The sequence below is a fragment of the Schistocerca cancellata genome, chromosome 1 (assembly GCF_023864275.1).
Source record: "Schistocerca cancellata isolate TAMUIC-IGC-003103 chromosome 1, iqSchCanc2.1, whole genome shotgun sequence".
In the NCBI taxonomy this organism is placed as follows: Eukaryota; Metazoa; Arthropoda; class Insecta; order Orthoptera; family Acrididae; genus Schistocerca; species Schistocerca cancellata.
The window spans coordinates 705,724,261-705,743,758 of NC_064626.1; the positions used below are offsets into that span (position 1 = coordinate 705,724,261).

Here is a 19,498-nt window from a genome sequence, read left to right on the forward strand (position 1 = left end):
ATTGCGAAAAGTAGGCCTGACGGTCATATCTCATTCCCCTCGTCAAAAAATCCGTCACCAATATGAACTCTGCTAGCTACAATCTACTGAGTGTATGAAAGACATCAGCGAGCTGTTTGTCAGGCGTCACAGCATACGGAAGCAATTTTGGTAATGGAGAAAGGTAATTTAATATTCAAAAATCTTCATCATATGAGACAAAACGCATATCACGGTAATGCAGAAATCTTAGGCAGTGACATAAGTCCAGTCAGCAATCTTCCTTAATAGCAGGAAATATTGCTCCGTAGTTAGAGACAGCTTCAATAAACGTTAGGTAAGAGAGGGCTAACTCTGTTACATTACCGGCAGAAAAATTAATGGAGATATCATCATATCCAGTAACCCTGTCGCCATCAAGTAACATTAAATGCCTTGAAGCTGTGCAATCAATTTTGTTTATATGTGCCATTATTAGCCGGCCAGAGTAGCCGAGCGGTTCTAGGCGCTACAGTCTGGAACCGCGCGAGCGCTACGGTCGCAAGTTCGAATCCTGCCTTGGGAATGGATGTGTGTGATGTCCTTAGGTTAGTTAGGTTTACGTAGTTCTAAGTTCTAGGGGACTGATGACCTCAGATGTTGAGTCCCATAGTGCTCAGAGCCATTTGAACCATTTTTGGGCCGTTATTACTAAAAAGCAGTACCTGTGAGGCAAGGAGAGAGTGGACATACGTTTTCGATCCATTTGATGAATTTAGATAGAATGAAATACACCGCGATTTTTTTTTCAAGAAGGTAGATGAAAATGGTTCTCATCTCAAAATATGGTGCTTCATGTCTCCATTGGAGAATTTCTATAAGGGTCCGTAACGCCGGAAATGCATATCCTCCTATTTCCATCTATTGTACTATTTTTTTTCCTTGCTTTGTTACCTCAAGATATGACATTTCTGTCTCTTTGTATATTGTAATTGTTTTACTATTTGTATATTTATGCATTTATGTCGATGTATAATTGGTTTGTTTCGTAAATATTATTTGTATTTTTACGCTGGGTCTTGCCTAGGGAAAACTGCTATCGAACGATTACGTCGATAGGTCGTGTGAAGAATCAAAGTGTGTAGGATCTTTGGTAGTGTTAACTCTGCCGCGTGGAGCGCGGGCTGAGAGAAGGAGTGTGGCGGGAGTAGCGAGTGGAGCAGGTGCGTGGTGTGACGCTCCCGCGAGTTGCCGCGCTTTCGGGGTTTGGCAGCATGTAATTGCGCTCGACTTGCGATGATAGTTTCTGACATGGTGTCGCGGACGGGAAACATTAACTAGCGCACATCAAGAGCCCGTTTCGTCTGGTGACCGTGTCGAGAAGAAGGCGCGCCAACATCCAGCTTCTGCAACAGCGACGGCCGACAATGAGTGACTGTCGCCACCTCCTCGATCGACGGCTTCAAACCTTCAATCAACCATCAAGGAAGACTGGAAGCAAGTAAAGTTTTAGAACTATATGGCAGACCTCAGCTTTTCAAACTGTACCATTTTCGTAACTATAATAACAGCAACTTAGCATGAACCTTTGTTGCTCATTGTCCCAATTGCATTACCAAGCAGGGTCCCTTCCTTTTCCGAAATGAACCCGAGTGTCGTTGAAATTTAAACGCAAGCACTAAAGTAATATAGCTAATTCTATTTCACTGCTTTAATTTCAAAGTTCAGTTAGCTGGCTACAATATTCAGATTACACAAGCACAAATTAAGAGTGCGAGTTTTGTTATCGTATTTTAGCTTACGTGTGACTGCAGCTCAGCTTGGTACGTACTAAATTTTACTATTGTTAATTGTTCAGAATCATTTAATTCAAGTTCAAAGTTAAATCTCTTATTTCCAAATTGCGTAGATTCAAGTAGTTTTTTGAAATGATTGTTGAGGTAGTCCAAGACTAACCGTATTTTACTGAATTTCGATGTGCTTCAGAAAGAAAGCTCACTATTAACTTCAGTCACTAAATTAACTTTCGATTTTCCGGTTTTATTAATTCTTTGCTAAATTAAGTCAGGGTGTAGCGAAATTTATTACTTCTGACAAACTTTCAGTTTTCACACTACACGTGTCAACCTTCAGTTGCCACGCTTCTAGTGCTAATTATATGTGTAATAACCTTTCTTTTTCAGTTACTATAGTAATTGTCCTTAGGACTGGCGACCGTGATTTCCCCCAAATCTCAAATACCTAATTACCGCTAGTTAATTGTTAACGTAACGGCTGCACATTTACTTTCTTTATTAACTTTACCCCTTTTCAAAATTAATTTCCACCAGTTTCATTAGCACATTTCCTTTCATTTAGATGTAACCCTTTCCTCCCTCTTTACCGACAGCTTAACTTCGGTGACGATTGCTTTTCCAAAACTCCCATTAGGTACACGCGGTTTCATCTTTCACTGTCATTAAGGTCGGTAAGTGAGGGGGAGGTTACACGTGGCGACCTGGTGACAGGACAATCTTCAGATTTGAGGTTGTTCTGGACACGAATTTTGCATTGTGCAAATCTCGTAACAAAGTATTGGTTACGTACAGGCCGTTACGTCAGCGAGAATAAGTAGTGGGAGTAATCCTAATTATATTTGAGATCTGGCATTTATATTGAAAATTATTAAAATGAGTGAAGGCAACAATTGCCAAAATTTGGTAGACTTGGATACGGAACAATCGGTCGAACAGTGGGAAACGCGCACCGCGGTACCCATTGTTCAGGGGCAGGCGGCTAGCATGAAAGACGCGACCGCCGAAACGCAACAAAGAGCAGAAATGGAATTCCAAACTTTAGAAAATGTTTCGGAATCGGAAGTGAAAATCAAACCTGAATCCCTTTATGACGAATACGGGGGGACAATTAAAGAGGAAGCCGCTACGGAAGTGGAACCGGTAGTTTCCGGGAATTTAACTGATTTATTGAATGTTTTGATTAACGAAATCAAGAGTCAATCGGCCAAGCTAGACAATCAGAACAAAGCTATTAACGTTGTTAACAACAATGTTGGAGTTGTTAATACAAAAGTTGATAAAATCAAAGAAGATATTGTTGTAATTAATACCGAAATCGGTAATCTTAAACAGGAAATGATAGGCGTTCAGGCGGAAATTGCGAGCATAAATACTCGTTTTGATTCCGAAATTAGCAGAATCGAGAAATGTGTAGGAGAAGCAGTTGCTCCGATCATCGAGAATAAGGTGACGGAACAAATTCAATTAGTGAAAAAAGAGGATCAACAGAAGGTGGAAACTTTAAAGGCTTTAGTGTCCGAAGTAGACACTAAAGTGAGGGAGCAGGCTAATACCTGCGAAGAGAAAAAGAAGGAATGTGGAGTTGCTTTTCTTCCCGGACAGCTGATGTGAAAGGATTCTGCTGTCAATATTTATGTTTTATTTTATCTGCTGTATATTATTTTCTTGTTTAGCGTTAATTGGACATGACGAGAATATTAATTATGAAAAGGTTACATAAAATTGTGTATTCTATGTAATTAATTATTAGTTTGCGTATTTTGATATACCTGTTTTTTATGACCATGTACTCTGATCAATTTTGCAAATAGTATTCCATTTTTTATAGTGTTACGAATTTTAATGATTTTGTAATAGCTAAACCATTTTCTATGTTTTCTATGAATTTTGATATGTTGTCAACCTGTTTTATTTTGTGCAATATGACAGAGTGGAATAAGATTAGGAGTGTCTCCACTCAATTATTATTGTCTAAAAAATTGGGTTATGGTTAATTAGACGAATGCTAAATTTTTTTGATGTTTTGAGCATATGCATTTCCGCTGTTTCTTTTTTGGGACATTTTCTGAGTCTGTTTACGTTACACGAACATCCTCAGACAATGTGGGGCACGTGTAACGCCGGAAATGCATATCCTCCTATTTCCATCTATTGTACTATTTTTTTTTCCTTGCTTTGTTACCTCAAGATATGACATTTCTGTCTCTTTGTATATTGTAATTGTTTTACTATTTGTATATTTATGCATTTATGTCGATGTATAATTGGTTTGTTTCGTAAATATTATTTGTATTTTTACGCTGGGTCTTGCCTAGGGAAAACTGCTATCGAACGATTACGTCGATAGGTCGTGTGAAGAATCAAAGTGTGTAGGATCTTTGGTAGTGTTAACTCTGCCGCGTGGAGCGCGGGCTGAGAGAAGGAGTGTGGCGGGAGTAGCGAGTGGAGCAGGTGCGTGGTGTGACGCTCCCGCGAGTTGCCGCGCTTTCGGGGTTTGGCAGCATGTAATTGCGCTCGACTTGCGATGATAGTTTCTGACATGGTGTCGCGGACGGGAAACATTAACTAGCGCACATCAAGAGCCCGTTTCGTCTGGTGACCGTGTCGAGAAGAAGGCGCGCCAACATCCAGCTTCTGCAACAGCGACGGCCGACAATGAGTGACTGTCGCCACCTCCTCGATCGACGGCTTCAAACCTTCAATCAACCATCAAGGAAGACTGGAAGCAAGTAAAGTTTTAGAACTGTATGACAGACCTCAGCTTTTCAAACTGTACCATTTTCGTAACTATAATAACAGCAACTTAGCATGAACCTTTGTTGCTCATTGTCCCAATTGCATTACCAAGCAGGGTCCCTTCCTTTTCCGAAATGAACCCGAGTGTCGTTGAAATTTAAACGCAAGCACTAAAGTAATATAGCTAATTCTATTTCACTGCTTTAATTTCAAAGTTCAGTTAGCTGGCTACAATATTCAGATTACACAAGCACAAATTAAGAGTGCGAGTTTTGTTATCGTATTTTAGCTTACTTGTGACTGCAGCTCAGCTTGGTACGTACTAAATTTTACTATTGTTAATTGTTCAGAATCATTTAATTCAAGTTCAAAGTTAAATCTCTTATTTCCAAATTGCGTAGATTCAAGTAGTTTTTTGAAATGATTGTTGAGGTAGTCCAAGACTAACCGTATTTTACTGAATTTCGATGTGCTTCAGAAAGAAAGCTCACTATTAACTTCAGTCACTAAATTAACTTTCGATTTTCCGGTTTTATTAATTCTTTGCTAAATTAAGTCAGGGTGTAGCGAAATTTATTACTTCTGACAAACTTTCAGTTTTCACACTACACGTGTCAACCTTCAGTTGCCACGCTTCTAGTGCTAATTATATGTGTAATAACCTTTCTTTTTCAGTTACTATAGTAATTGTCCTTAGGACTGGCGACCGTGATTTCCCCCAAATCTCAAATACCTAATTACCGCTAGTTAATTGTTAACGTAACGGCTGCACATTTACTTTCTTTATTAACTTTACCCCTTTTCAAAATTAATTTCCACCAGTTTCATTAGCACATTTCCTTTCATTTAGATGTAACCCTTTCCTCCCTCTTTACCGACAGCTTAACTTCGGTGACGATTGCTTTTCCAAAACTCCCATTAGGTACACGCGGTTTCATCTTTCACTGTCATTAAGGTCGGTAAGTGAGGGGGAGGTTACAGGTCAACCAAAAAGTTTCCGTTCAAAGGCCATACAGTCCATAATCGCTATGCCAATTAGTCAAATTCTCTGTGAGCATTGATGCAATTATCAGACTGAAGCATACGGTTAAAGATACCCGTTTAGTAAAAGACCATGTCCTGCCGCGTGAAGAAGTCCGTAACTGCCTGCTGCTCATACTCATCCGACAGGAATCGTCGACAAATCAAAGTCTTTTTTAATGGACTGAAGGCGTGTGACAGCATGGGTAGAGATCAAGACAATAGGGCGGGTGCCCGAGCATCTCCCACTTGAGTGGGACATTTGTGATATGGGGACGAGCGTTATCATGAAACAGCAGCATCTCTTGTAATTTTCATGTTACCATATACATGTTCTGTATTCTCCGATGGGTGTTTCTCCTTCAGCAGCCAAGAAAAGAATAACAGCAAACTGGGCCTGTTTGGATATATTTGGTAAAAACGTCGCCATAGTTCACGTCTCCGCAATCACAGCATGCACATCGGAAAGACAAGAATGCTACACTAATCCCTTGTCTACATGTCGGTGCTTATATACCCACATCAATGTGGGGCTACGTTGCAGATACTCTGCAGCAACGCTCTCAAACGGAAACTTTTTGATCGTCTTTTATATTACACTTCCACCTGCGTCTATACCCCATAAGACTCCTTACACTATGCAATGGAGAGTACTTACGGCACCACTATCATCCCCCCCACCCCCCTTCCTCGATCATCCTTGTTCAGTTTAGGAACGATGCCTTGGAAGAACGACTGTCAGCAGTTCTCCGCATGGACTCTAGTTTCTCTAAATTTCTCGGCATTTCGCGCGGTGTATGTGGGAGGAAGTAACGTGTTCCCCGACACTTTTTCGAACTTATGCATTTGGAATTTTAATAGTAAACCTCTCTGCAATGCAGGACACCCGTGTTGTAACGTCTGCCACTAGGCTTCGATGAGCGTCTCTGTAATGTTCTCGCGCTTACTAAACGAAACCGTGGCGAAAAGCGCCGTTCCTTGCACGATTTCTATCTGTTGCTCTCCGTCCCTCGCCCCCCACCCTCTCCCACCCCCCCCCCCCACACACACACACTTCTACTAATCCATCCCGGTATCAATAGTCAAGAATAGGTCGGACGATTGTTTTGTACGTCACTTCTTTCGTGCACGTTTACATTTCGTTAAGCTTACTGCAGTGAATCTCAGCCTAGCATATGCTTTTCCTACAACTACACTGCACAACACAGGTTCAGAGCCACTTTTTCGAAACCCTGTAACTGTCTCCTATTGTGATGCAGAAGTTGTAAATTTGGCTGAAAACGTCCTACAGCCTTCTTCTGTCCCCTTCGCTTGGGGCGTTGGTTCCAAACATGTAGGATCGAAAAAAAAATTACAGTGCGATAGACAACACGACACCACTGACCACCCTCCGCTCTCCCCCGCCTTGGTCGATTCAGCCCTTTTCTAAGGACATAGTGTGTCTGCAACCGCCCTGAATGTCATTGTACTTCTTTGGAGTGTATAAGGACCCCAGTTTTTGCTCTGATGGAACCAATAGGGATCGTTCTAAAGCAATAGATGAAATGTGAGTGTGATCGGAAGCAGTAAAGGGTGTTCATGCTTTTTCAGTCCTCCTGTGGTGTAATTGCAGAGAGGTGCGACATTAAGACATCCATGAGGAAAACGGCAAAGGGCGCTCTAAGGCGCCTCATACTGGATACACACTCAGTCTCACCTGCTCGTCTTTGTTGAGCAGTTTAAAAGTATATGCGGACTATGTGGAAAAGTGAGGCCCGATTGGTTGCGAAATGGAAATCACTGTGAAAATCAAACATGTTTTATTTGCAACAGCTGCTGCACTTCCAGCTACTTCACGTAGTCGCCGATCCGACTTAGACATTTGTCGTAGTGTTGTACCAACTTTTGAGTACCCTCATTGTAGATTGTGACCGAGCGGTTCTAGGCGCTTCAGTCTGGAACCGCGCGACCGCTACGGTCGCAGGTTCGAATCCTGCCTCGGGCATGGGTGTGTGTGATGTCCTTAGGTTAGTTAGGTTTAAGTAGTTCTAAGTTCTAGGGGCTGATGACCTCAGATGTTAAGTCCCATAGTGCTCAGAACCATTTTTTTGAACCTCATTGTAGAAGGCAGTCCCCTATGGTTTTCGCCAATTCTCTAGGCTCGTTTGCAGCTCGTTGTGTGTGGTAAAATGTCGCCTTTATAAAGAGCGGTTTATGTGAGCAGAGATAAAATTCAGGAGGAGCCAATTACGGAGTGTTTTGTGGGTGAGCAAACACTTGCCATTGAAGATGCTGCATTAGAATTTTTATTGCCCCTGCAGAGTGCAGCCGGGAGTTTCATGAAGAATTAAAAGGATGACAATTACGTTATGTGGGCTGCATGCCGTAGGACGAAATCTCTCGCCAGGCACTCATAGTTGGCGGGAGACGTTTTTTCGTGGTCACTGTGCGCTCAGAAATGGAAAGAGCGATGTGGCGCGATCGACGGGAATACTAGAGAAACTGTCCAACACATTTGTGCAAAGCTTCATCGTTTTTTCACTGTGATTTCCACTTCGCGCCCGATCGGACCTTTCTTTCCGAACAGTCCTCCTAGCCAGAGACAGCAGTCACTGATTGCCGGGCACCGGCGCGATAGGCATCCCTCTCGACAGGCCTGAGCTGAGTGGCGCTACGTCGGTGAACTAACGCCTGCTGGAAGTACGCGAAATCTAAGTGGTGTCGACGATCAGTCACACTAGCGCACAGTGTTCAGTGGCTGTCTCTGTACAGGTTGTCTCGCTGCCTCTGGATCACGAGGTCCCGGGTTCGATTCCCGGCCGGGTTGGGGGTTTCTCTGTCCGGGGACTGGGTGTTTGTGTTGTCCTCATTATTTCATGATCATCATCTTGATCATTTGTGACAGTGACTAGACTGGATAGTGAAAAAATGGACTGTGTAAAAATTGGGACTTTGCACAGGCGCTGACGACCGAGCAGTTGAGCGCCCCACAAACCGAACATCATCATCTCTGTACAGGTACATTTTTAAAGTGCTCGAGAAAGGTACATGTGTGGCACTGAGCGTGTTGTCGAACTGGGGCCTCTTAGACATAGCCTGTGCCCTGTTATTGACGCATGTGTTAATGCCGCAACGCTCCCTCCCCCCTTTATATACCCCCACCCTCCCCGTGATCACGCCACAGGAGGGCTGGAAAAGAAGATCACATTCAGATTTCGTCGAGTGCTAATCCGTAGTAGTTCCACTCTGTATGGCTGGCGCAACAAAACATTGGGGTCGCATTACACTCCAAAGACGTATGATCACGTTCAGTGTGGTTGCAGGCCCACGATTCCTTACACAGATGTTGAATCGACCGGATAGAGAGGGGGGCATCTTCAAAGATTGTGAAGAACGTCGTTCTGTTCCTCACCGCACTGCGAATTGTTTTCGACTGGGAAATCGGTGGGAACCGGGGCCCCAAGGGATGGTGTGGCTTCATTGACGCCTTTTATGCCACCCCTTGAAGTCTTTTCCTCTCAATACGGAGTGGCAATGTACCTGCAATATTCACCTCTGCCAACCATAAGAAAGCCCCGTGATTTCAACAATGGGCGTCGCGCTTCTGACCCCTATCGCGGAGACGTCGAAAGAAAACGTGAAATGTGGGTAAGAGGGAGTGTGAAGACCTTCCCATCGTGTGACACGTCCACGGTAGCGTTCAGCAGAATAGTGGCGAAATTTGGTGTCAATGTGACTGACCCACCGTACACCTCACATGAGCTTCCCAGCTCCTGCCCCTTTTTTTCGTATCTGTCGATACCTTGCTGTCTGAAGCGTCGTCGAGCCCGAGGGTGTCTTTCACACCTTTGCAGAGGAAGGTTGTAGGCACCTTTTAGCCAAAAGTGAAACTCCTACATCGCAACTGGAGATAATTACGTGGTTTACATCCTTTAAATGTGTTTCGCAGTGTAGCTGCACGTGATCATCATACTTTAAGTCGCTGCGGACGATTAATTGTTCAAAATTAATGAAACTGTTGTGAATTAAATGCATTTAAATTTATTTTCCTTAGTTTAATCGATTGATATGTGATATTTCGTCCAGCTTACGTATTTTTCTACTACGAAATCAGATGTTTTCGCTTATATTACCATAGGTAACATCACATTTTTGCTTCACTTAGTAGCAAAATGTCAAAACTGCTTATAATCATTCCTTAAGTTATGTACTGTTTCTGTTGCTGGTATTTTATCCGATAAGTTATTCAAAAATTTTAGAGTTTCACGTGTATCCGTAAATAATTTTGCCAAACCTGAAATATCCCGAACTCTAACAAGGTTCGTGCGAACAAATGGTATGCGTTTGTAAAATGTGTTTCCCGCACAAATAACTATAGTATTGGCTTCTCGGATAACTTTCACCTTTGCCGATCCGTTTGAGCGGCCACGGCAACCAGCAAAACTTGCACAGTTATACTTTTATTCTGTCAGCCAACTGTAGCCCACCATTTGCTACCAGGAACGCAACAGGGAAAGAAACCTATACGAAGTCAGTTACTTTGACGTAGCGATCTAGCGATCTACAAGGTGGTCACCTTAACAAAAATGGCTCTGAGCCCTATGGGACTTAACTTCTGAGGTCATCAGTCACCTAGAACATAGAACTACTTAAACCTAACTAACCTAAGGACATCACACACATCCATGCCCAAGGCAGGATTCAAACCTGCGACCATAGCGGTCTAGCGGTTCCAGACTGTAGCGCCTAGAACCGCTCGGCCACTTCGGCCGGCGGTCACCTTAACCTTTTGTTCCCTGAACTATAAAAAACACATAATTTTTCCAGTTTTTTCATGGTAACATCTGTGAATAGTATCAATACAATAGTGAATTTTTTTCAGAACTCTAATTTTATATTTTTACTATTTTACGAAGGTGGTACTTTTAAATATTGGTATGACCGTCCGGTGGCTTGACTAAAAACACTTCTCAGCACAGCACTAAATAATGAATTCAAATGTGTTAGAATGCACTAAGGCTATAAATAAGTGAACATTGGCAAGGTAATTACACAGATACTAAATAGAGTTCAGCAAAATTATTTTTATTTTCATTCCAGCAGAGATATACACCGCAAAATAAACATTTTGAGTCTGGTCCGGATTGAACCTTTCTTTTGCTGCATACATCAAACCTTCGTCTGCTTACTATAAAAGTGACAAAATTAAGACATTTCTTTCCTAATTTTACATCCTCTGGGAATAATTTCTTCCTTGCTTTCTGTCAGAACATGGCTTGTAGCTTTGAGATTGATATGCTCTGCATTCATCTGTCACGTCAGTCCCTGAGCAACATTTCTCCTGAACTCCAGAAGTGGAATCTTTCTATATAGCACACGTGCAGTTTATAAGCAATTACAAATACTTTTTGGGTCTTCTTCCCGTCATTTAACCAGAAGTAATTCTTCAAAATGGCTCACAAAACCCATATTATAACTTTAGCCCTTTACTAAAGAAGAACAGTGAATATTGATTTTAATACCAGCCTACTGCTTTCTGGAGACAAATATTACTTTTGTTTCATGGTAACTGGAACCCAGGCACACAATTTGGTTGTCTTTCAACAAAGTACTCCAATTCTAGAGGATGGCATCCTATAACGAAAGCAACCTCTTTTCATTACCTTAGAAGGTGAAATATTTGATTATAAATTTTTCCTGTGTATCATTATTACTCTGCAAACGAAATTTTCTCTACTTCTGCGCTCTACGAAGAACAAAATAAGGAAAAAAGTTATCAAAGCTAAGCCTTCTGTTTTTGCCAAAAACTTCTTTCAAAAACCAAGAGCTGGCCTAACCCACAATTTCCTGATTCCCTCTCAAAAGCTTCATTTCTCCCTTGACAAAAATCAAAGGCAAGAAAGTAGCATTTCAGGTCTTCAGTATGCCACTGTTTATAACCACATTGTAGAGGCTTCACTGCGTTACATTGTTTCACCGATTTTTTACTTTGAAGAAAATGATTGAGTTATCTACTTTTCCTTCACTTTCTGTCAATTTTAGTCTTTTGTCTTTCTAATTTTGAGACGGTTTTCATGTAAGCAATGCTACCTCTATAGTTGCAGATAAACTTATTTCGAGCTCCACTGGTGCACATTCTATGAAACTTCTTTCAAAAATTGGATCAAAATCTAAAGTTCTTAAAAAATCTCATCAAAACATATACCGGTAGGATTATTAGCTTGATTTGCTTCAGTATCATTGTCTATGCGAACATCTGGCAAACCTCTTAGAAGAGCTGCAACAATTCTGTCATCTGTTAATAAGGCCAATCCCAAAAAGTGGCACTTCTGTGTGAAACAACATTTACAATAGTGAGAACCGTGCTAACACTAAAAGCAGTCTGACCCTTATGCAAATAGATCGAGAAAGTAAGTGAAATGCAGCATAAAAAATCAAAGAAAGCGACAAACCACGCTTGTGTGACAACAAGAAAATTGCACATACGGCCAGACGGTACTCTAAAGTATCACTCGGTTTTCGGCTTATTTCGTAAATAAAGACTACAGATTTAACAAAAGAACTGCTAAGCTTCATCATAACTTTGCTAGTAAACACAAAAAATGCTAACAGTCGTAGGACAGTAAATAAAACAAATACGATCTTTCCAAAGCAAACCTTCAGGTGCCGCCAAAGATTATGGAAACATACTCTTTGACTAACAAACGAGATCCAGAAGCCAGTGAAGTGTTTACAACTCAACACGAACATGTACTTAAAGGTACCATAATCCCAGACTGTGGGAAATACGTGTGCAATCAGAATAAACAACGACCGCAAGACGTGGTTCTTAGAGGTACCAGCAAGCAACAAAATGTAAGTAGGCTGTTTAGGTTTTTATGTTGGTAACGCTACGTAGCGCTCTGTATGAAAACCACTGACTGCGGTGTGTGCAATCTGTGGCTGGTTGGCATTGTTGGAATATTAGCTATTGTAGTGTTGGGCAGTTGGATATGAACAGCGCGTAGCGTTGCGCAGTTGGAGGTGAGCCGCCAGCAGTGGTGGATGTGGAGAGAGAGATACCAGAGTTTTGAGAACGGACGATCTGGACGTGTGTCCGTCAGAAAATGGAAATTTGTAAAGATGTATGTCATGAATTGATAGATATATATATGATTACTTTTGAACATTATTAAGGTAAATACATTGTTTATTCTCTATCAAACTCTTTCATTTGCTAACTATGCCTATCAGTAGTTAGTGCCTTCAATTGTTTCTTTTATTTAGCTGGCATTATTGGCGCTCGCTGTAGTGCAGTAGTTCGAGTAACGAAGATTTTTGTGAGGTAAGAGATTCATGAAAGGTATAGGCTATTGTAAGTCAGGGCCATTCTTTTGTAGTGACTATTGAAAGTCAGATTGCGTTGCGTTAAAAATATTGTGTGTCAGTTTAGTGATGATCAGAATAAGTAAAGAGAAAACTGAGTACGTTGAGTTTTGCTCAGCTGTTTTAAAATCTAATAACGTAAGAGTTTTTCCAGCACTGTCATTCTTTACATTCAAAGGGGAAGTTTCAAAAGGGTTAATTCTGAAGCCGTGATGTCAGCCACTGAAGTTGTAACTTTTGCCCGCAGAGCGAGTACGTCTCATTCGCGGTGTACAGCTGCCGGTGGCCAGGAGCCGACCGGCGGGTGACCAACCTGCTGCGCATCGTCATGAGCAGGGCTCAGAAGGCGTCGTTCCTCACCGCCGGCAAGGTGCACCCCATCAACAGGGACACCTTCCTCTCGGTGAGTAGCCGCCGCGTCAGCTGTACCCGCAACTCAGTAAGAACTAGAGGTCTAGTACATCAAGAGCAGCACTTTCCGCTAAATTACTATCCACCATTTGAGAACTACCCCATCATCAGGGTGCCTTCCTCACATTACATATAATACATCTCTCCAACAACAGTAACTCCTTCCTCTCGCTATCGAACGCCAGCTTCTATCTATGCCACCGACAGGACCATTTGGCTTTTGGTGAATGCCCGAGGTAGACGAATACCCTCTTCTCTATAGAGTGGCACCATAGAGGACTTTTCTGCTTGGACATCTTTATTTTCCTAGATCTCACTTACTGGGACTTCTCACTTTCTGTTGTTGGTCATCATTGAAACCAAGACATTTCCCTCAAAGTAAATGGCTGCTAATAAAGATTTACTCTCCTAATAGAGATTTAATCTAATTGCTAAATAACTACCACTAACAACCAACTTACGAATGCTATCCTCCCGTTAAAATGAATCCAAGACCTCTCTACCAGATCTACGTAGACCAGCCTCTTGTTGAAGAGGCACAAAATCAAGTCAGCTTTGTAAATAGAGATATTTCCTAGACTATAGAGGGGCATCATGCAAGCTCTCCATCACCAACAGAAATTCTTCCTTTGAGATGGGCGTTAAAGTCACACAACCAGAAGTTTTAGACGGCACTTTTCCTAACCCTTCAGTATATATAGTCGAATCACCTGTCACACACATTTTACAGTCACATTTCTTACTGTAGCAGAAGGGTCCTTGCACAGGCTGACAGCGTAACGTTCCTCATCAGGAACATAAGTTTGGCCGTTTCAAATGGGCTCACTAAGAGTTAACCAAAAGGATTTCAAATGTCTGTATGTTTGTCTACTTAAGAGAACACTTTTCATGGGAACATTCAAGATTTTTTAATGTAGTTTCCCAGTCGGACTGTACCATAGTTCCCGGCCGTTTGCTCTGGTACACAAATAGAAAAACGTAAAATCTGATCTTCACACAAACACTTCCTTAGTCTAATACAAAACGTATATAGTTGACTTGCAGGAATCTGGTCCTGCACTGGTAGGTACATCCGTGTTGTGAGGGTATGGTGCGAGAGAACTCACTGCCGTCTCCTTAATTTCACTTCAAAGATAAGACCTGGTTCTCCCAAGGCTATCAAGGCTATCTGTAGTCCTCACAGAATGTCATCTGCTGGCTGTGACTATCTACGGTAATGCGTTCACTATACTGTTCATAGTAGCTCGCCCACATTCCTGTTTTCTTATTCATTATTAAATCTATTCCTGCATTACCCCTATTTGATTTTGTACTTATACTACTGTTTTCACCTGACGAGAAGTCCTGTCCCCCCTGTCACCGAACTTAATTCCCATTACAGCCTGCATTGCTGCGAAAGGTGGATATACACTGTACTAGTGCCGACATTTTGCATGCTCTGTTGCCTGTGTCTATGTGCCTGTGGTTCTGTCAGTGTGATCATGTGATGTATCTGACCCCAGGAATGTGTCAATAAAGTTTCCCCTTCATGGGACAATGAATTCACGGTGTTCTTATTTCAATTTCCAGGAGTGTATATCCACCTTTCGCAGCAATGCAGGCTGCTATTCTCCCATGGAGACGATCATAGAGATGCTGGATGTAGTCCTGTGGAACGGCTTGCCATGCCATTTCCACCTGGCGCCTCAGTTGGACCAGCGTTCGTGCTGGACGTGCAGACCGCGTGAGACGACGCTTCATCCAGTCCCAAACATGCTCAATGGGGGACAGATCCGGAGATCTTGCTGGCCAGGGTAGTTGACTTACACCTTCTAGAGCACGTTGGGTGGCACGGGATACATGCGGACGCGCATTGTCCTGTTGGAACAGCAAGTTCCCTTGCCGGTCTAGGAATGGTAGAACGATGGGTTCGATGACGGTTTGGATGTACCGTGCACTATTCAGTGTCCCCTCGACGATCACCAGTGATGTACGGCCAGTGTAGGAGATCGCTCCCCACACCATGATGCCGGGTGTTGGCCCTGTGTGCCTCGGTCGTATGCAGTCCTGATTGTGGCGCTCAACTGCACGGCGCCAAACAGGCATACGACCATCATTGGCACCAAGGCAGAAGCGACTCTCATCGCTGAAGACGACACGTCTCCATTCGTCCCTCCATTCACGCCTGTCGCGACACCACTGGAGGCGGGCTGCACGATGTTGGGGCGTGAGCGGAAGACGGCCTAACGGTGTGCGGGACCGTAGCCCAGCTTCATGGAGACGGTTGCGAATGGTCCTCGCCGATACCCCAGGAGCAACAGTGTCCCTAATTTGCTGGGAAGTGGCGGTGCGGTCCCCTACGGCAATGCGTAGGATCCTACGGTCTTGGCGTGCATCCGTGCGTCGCTGCGGTCCGGTCCCAGGTCGACGGGCACGTGCACCTTCCGCCGACCACTGGCGACAACATCGATGTACTGTGGAGACCTCACGCCCCACGTGTTGAGCAATTCGGCGGTACGTCCACCCGGCCTCCCGCATGCCCACTATACGCCCTCGCTCAAAGTCCGTCAACTGCACATACGGTTCACGTCCACGCTGTCGCGGCATGCTACCAGTGTTAAAGACTGCGATGGAGCTCCGTATGCCACGGCAAACTGGCTGACACTGACGGCGGCGGTGCACAAATGCTGCGCAGCTAGCGCCATTCGACGGCCAACACCGCGGTTCCTGGTGTGTCCGCTGTGCCGTGCGTGTGATCATTACTTGTACAGCCCTCTCGCAGTGTCCGGAGCAAGTATGGTGGGTCTGACACACCGGTGTCAATGTGTTCTTTTTTCCATTTCCAGGAGTGTACTTTCATTTCCCTTTTTTTATTTTTCAGTCTGTATTCTGCACCCAGTAGACTATTCCTTCCATTCAAGAGATGCTTTAATTCTTCCTCACTTTCACAGAGGATGATACGATCCTCAATGATTGCTACAATTGATATCCTTTCACTCAGAATTTTCATTGCATTTCCAAATTTTTCTGTTGCTTCCTGTGGCATTTCATGTACAGGTTTAACAGTAGATGCAAGCCTACCCTCCTCCATTGTGCCCTTTTTAGTTTGAACGCTTACTCTTGTTCTTTCATTACTATTATCCCCTCGTGGTTTCCTTGTGATCCATGCACATCTTGTATATTATTAGGTCTGTAGAAATATTGAGCCATTCTAACTCTATAGCCATGCATAATTGCAAAAGTGTTTCCGGTGCAGGACATTGTGCATGAACTGACCTCTCGTTTATGTCCTACAAACGTTCAATGGGATTTATGTTGGGTGATCTGGGTGGCCAAATCATTCTCAAAATGTCCAGAATGTTCTTCAAACCAGTCGCGAACAATTGTAGCCTGGCGACATGGCTCATTCTCTTCCATAAAAATACTGTTGCAAACGGCTGCAAATGGTCTCCAAGTAGCCGAACATAACCATTTCCAGTCAGTGATTGATTCAGTTGATTGAGGGGACACAGTCCATACCATGTAAACATAGCACACACCATTATGGAGCCACCATCACCTTGCATAGTGCCTTGTTGACAACTTGGGTCCATGGCTTTGTGGGGTCTGTGTCAAACGTGAACCCTACCATCAGCTCTTACCAACCGAAATCAGGAGTCGTCTGACCAGGTGACAGTTCTTCTGTCGTCTAGGGTCCAACTGATATTGTCTCTCATCCAGGAGAGATGCTGCAGCAGGCAATGTTGTGCTGTTAGCAACGACACTCACGTCTGTAGTCTGCTGCCGCAGGCCGTTAACGCCCAATTTTGTCTCATTGTCCTAACAGATATGTTCATCATACGTCTCACATTGTTTTCCGCACTTATTTCACGCAGTGTTGCTTGTCTGTGAGCACTGACAACTCTACGTAAATGCTGCTGGTCTCAGTCATTAAATGAACGCCTCCTGCCACAACGTTGTCCCTGGTGAAAGGTTACACATGAAATTTGTATTCTTGGCACACTCTTTACACAATTGATCTCAGAATTTTGAATTTCCTAAAAAGCTATATTGCCTAAAATGCTAAAACTGTTACCTCACAAAAGCCAAAAGAACCTCCATAGTCAGGAGGAAATCTTGAAGTGCTATTAAAATACTTTTATTCATAAGCATATACAAAGTGCACAAGCCTGTACACTATCAGCGCTTGGCTGTCTTGAGGACGGGTCCGTTCCCAACGGCTGCTCGTGCTAACTGAGGCCCTGGATAAAGGGACCGGATGCACCATCCAGGTGCACCAGACACGGTTACACCATTTCTTGAGCAGATTAGACTGGATAGGAGGACTAGTCCGGTTTGCAAGATGCCTCTAGGAGTGACGAAAGCGAGTGAAAGCGCTCAGCAGGTTTTGACTGTAGACGTAAGTTTAAACCAAAATAACAAAACAATAAAGCAAATTAAACCACGCGCACTCAGCAAAAACACGATTGTTTCCACAAAAATAAAGCTATATTGCCTAAAATGCCAAAACTGTTACCTCACTACAAGCCAAAAGGACCTCCTTACTCATGAAATGAGCTTAACGGGCTGGTGTGGGAATCCTGAAAAGCTATTCTTGGCAGGGTCCCAAGGAAGTCAGTCTGCTACTGAATGCTCCATTCTATCATGAAGTATCAATTGTGTACCTTCATGATGTGGCTTACTGCAATGAGTGCTTGTGCGGTGTACAGTTGTGTTTGTGATGCAGTAGTAGACATCAGGTGTCGGGAAGTGGCCTACTCCTCTCGAAAGGCATCAGCTGAATTGAAGGAGACAGTTTCAAATTTCTATGGCAGACACTGGACCATTCCAACAGATGATTGCAATCGATATCTGTTTTACTGTCTCATAGAGGCCACGTCTCCTCTCTGTCAGGTATATGCTGCAGCTAATTACTGAAATACACCTTACTGTCTGTGTAGTTGTTGCGATAATGTCGTTCTTTTTTTGATCGATGTATGTTCCCCTTTAAACCATTGTATTAGGCACTGTTGTATGCTTCCCCGCTCCCCATACCCTGTCTGTAAAATAGTTAGTAATTAGGTTATATGTTTAGAATATCGCACAATGAAATTCCAGAGTTAGTCCTTCGCAGTTCTTTGTTAGCTCTTACATAATTTCAATAAGGCAACAAATCAGAATTTTCCTACGTTAATTATCAAAGATACGTTTCTTTTTTGTTGTAGCTATTAAACGCGTCGTACTCGTTCTACACGCTGTTGCGCCAAATGAAAAATCTTGAAGAGGGGAACGAAGCTACTCCGTAACGATAACATACGTCGATGTCCCACACAGCACGCAAGATATCGAACAAGAGAAGATTCAGCCAGACTTTTCATCGAACATCCACTGTCAACTTATTAATTCTAAATTACAGCTGAAATGACTGATACTTTACTTATCACGCACATTCATTAAACTGCAACTTTACTTTATACGTCAGCAAAACGTTACGAAATTCGTTTCAGATTTAATAATAAAACCACACAAGTCTGACATCCAACAACGTTTTGATCACAGCTAATATATTTGTGCTTGACACTGTAAACCACACTGTCACAAATGTACTGACCCGCATATGAGAAGCTGAATACCAAAAAATTGCTTAATTCTAAATCAAATTGTATAATTTAGAATCACGGTACGGATAACAGGGAGCACGTCAAACAAATAACTACGCGAGAACACCAGCATCTAGGTAAGCAGACCCATTTAATTATATATTCACTACCAATTTTCGTAGTATAAGGAAGTGATGAATATGAATGTCAGTCTAAATAAAGAATGAAACAAGTATTCAAAGATGTTATCACAGCGATGATTAAATGCCTTGTAAGTGTCCTGGTATACGAGGTCTGCTAATATGAGTGGATAGAGTAAGCCCTGATTTATTGAAGTTGAGCTTTGTTATTTGAGTGTTTGTGACTCATTGATCAATATTATAATACAGTCTGAATAAATAGTAAGAAAAGAATCAATCATAATGGAACATATCTACAATAAACTCACAACTTCATACTGGCAGGTATAGCTTATATGACTGAATATCACACAGAAAGAAAATCATTCGGAAAATCCTATCAGAATTACAAAGTGCGGCTGCTATCGGCTTCTAACCAAATACAATGCAATGGGGTGATGCCCCGTGAATGAATAACCCTACTTTAATCTGAAAATGGTCTATCACTGAAAATGTGTATCCAAAGCAATTAAATAATGATGTAGTTAATACAAAG

General features: G+C 42.7%; 1 protein-coding gene across 1 annotated transcript in view; it reads left to right on the top strand.

Moving 5' to 3' along the window:
- The window catches only part of LOC126162149 (odorant receptor Or2-like), a 130,656-nt gene extending 111,980 nt beyond the window's left edge, over positions 1–18,676 (top strand). Inside the window, exons 5-6 of the mRNA XM_049918449.1 lie at positions 13,102–13,257; positions 18,449–18,676. Of these exons, the coding sequence (XP_049774406.1) occupies positions 13,102–13,257; positions 18,449–18,529 (237 nt within the window). The 3' untranslated portion in view covers positions 18,530–18,676. The remainder of the gene's footprint in view (positions 1–13,101; positions 13,258–18,448) is intronic.
- The last annotated feature ends 822 nt before the right edge of the window (positions 18,677–19,498 follow it).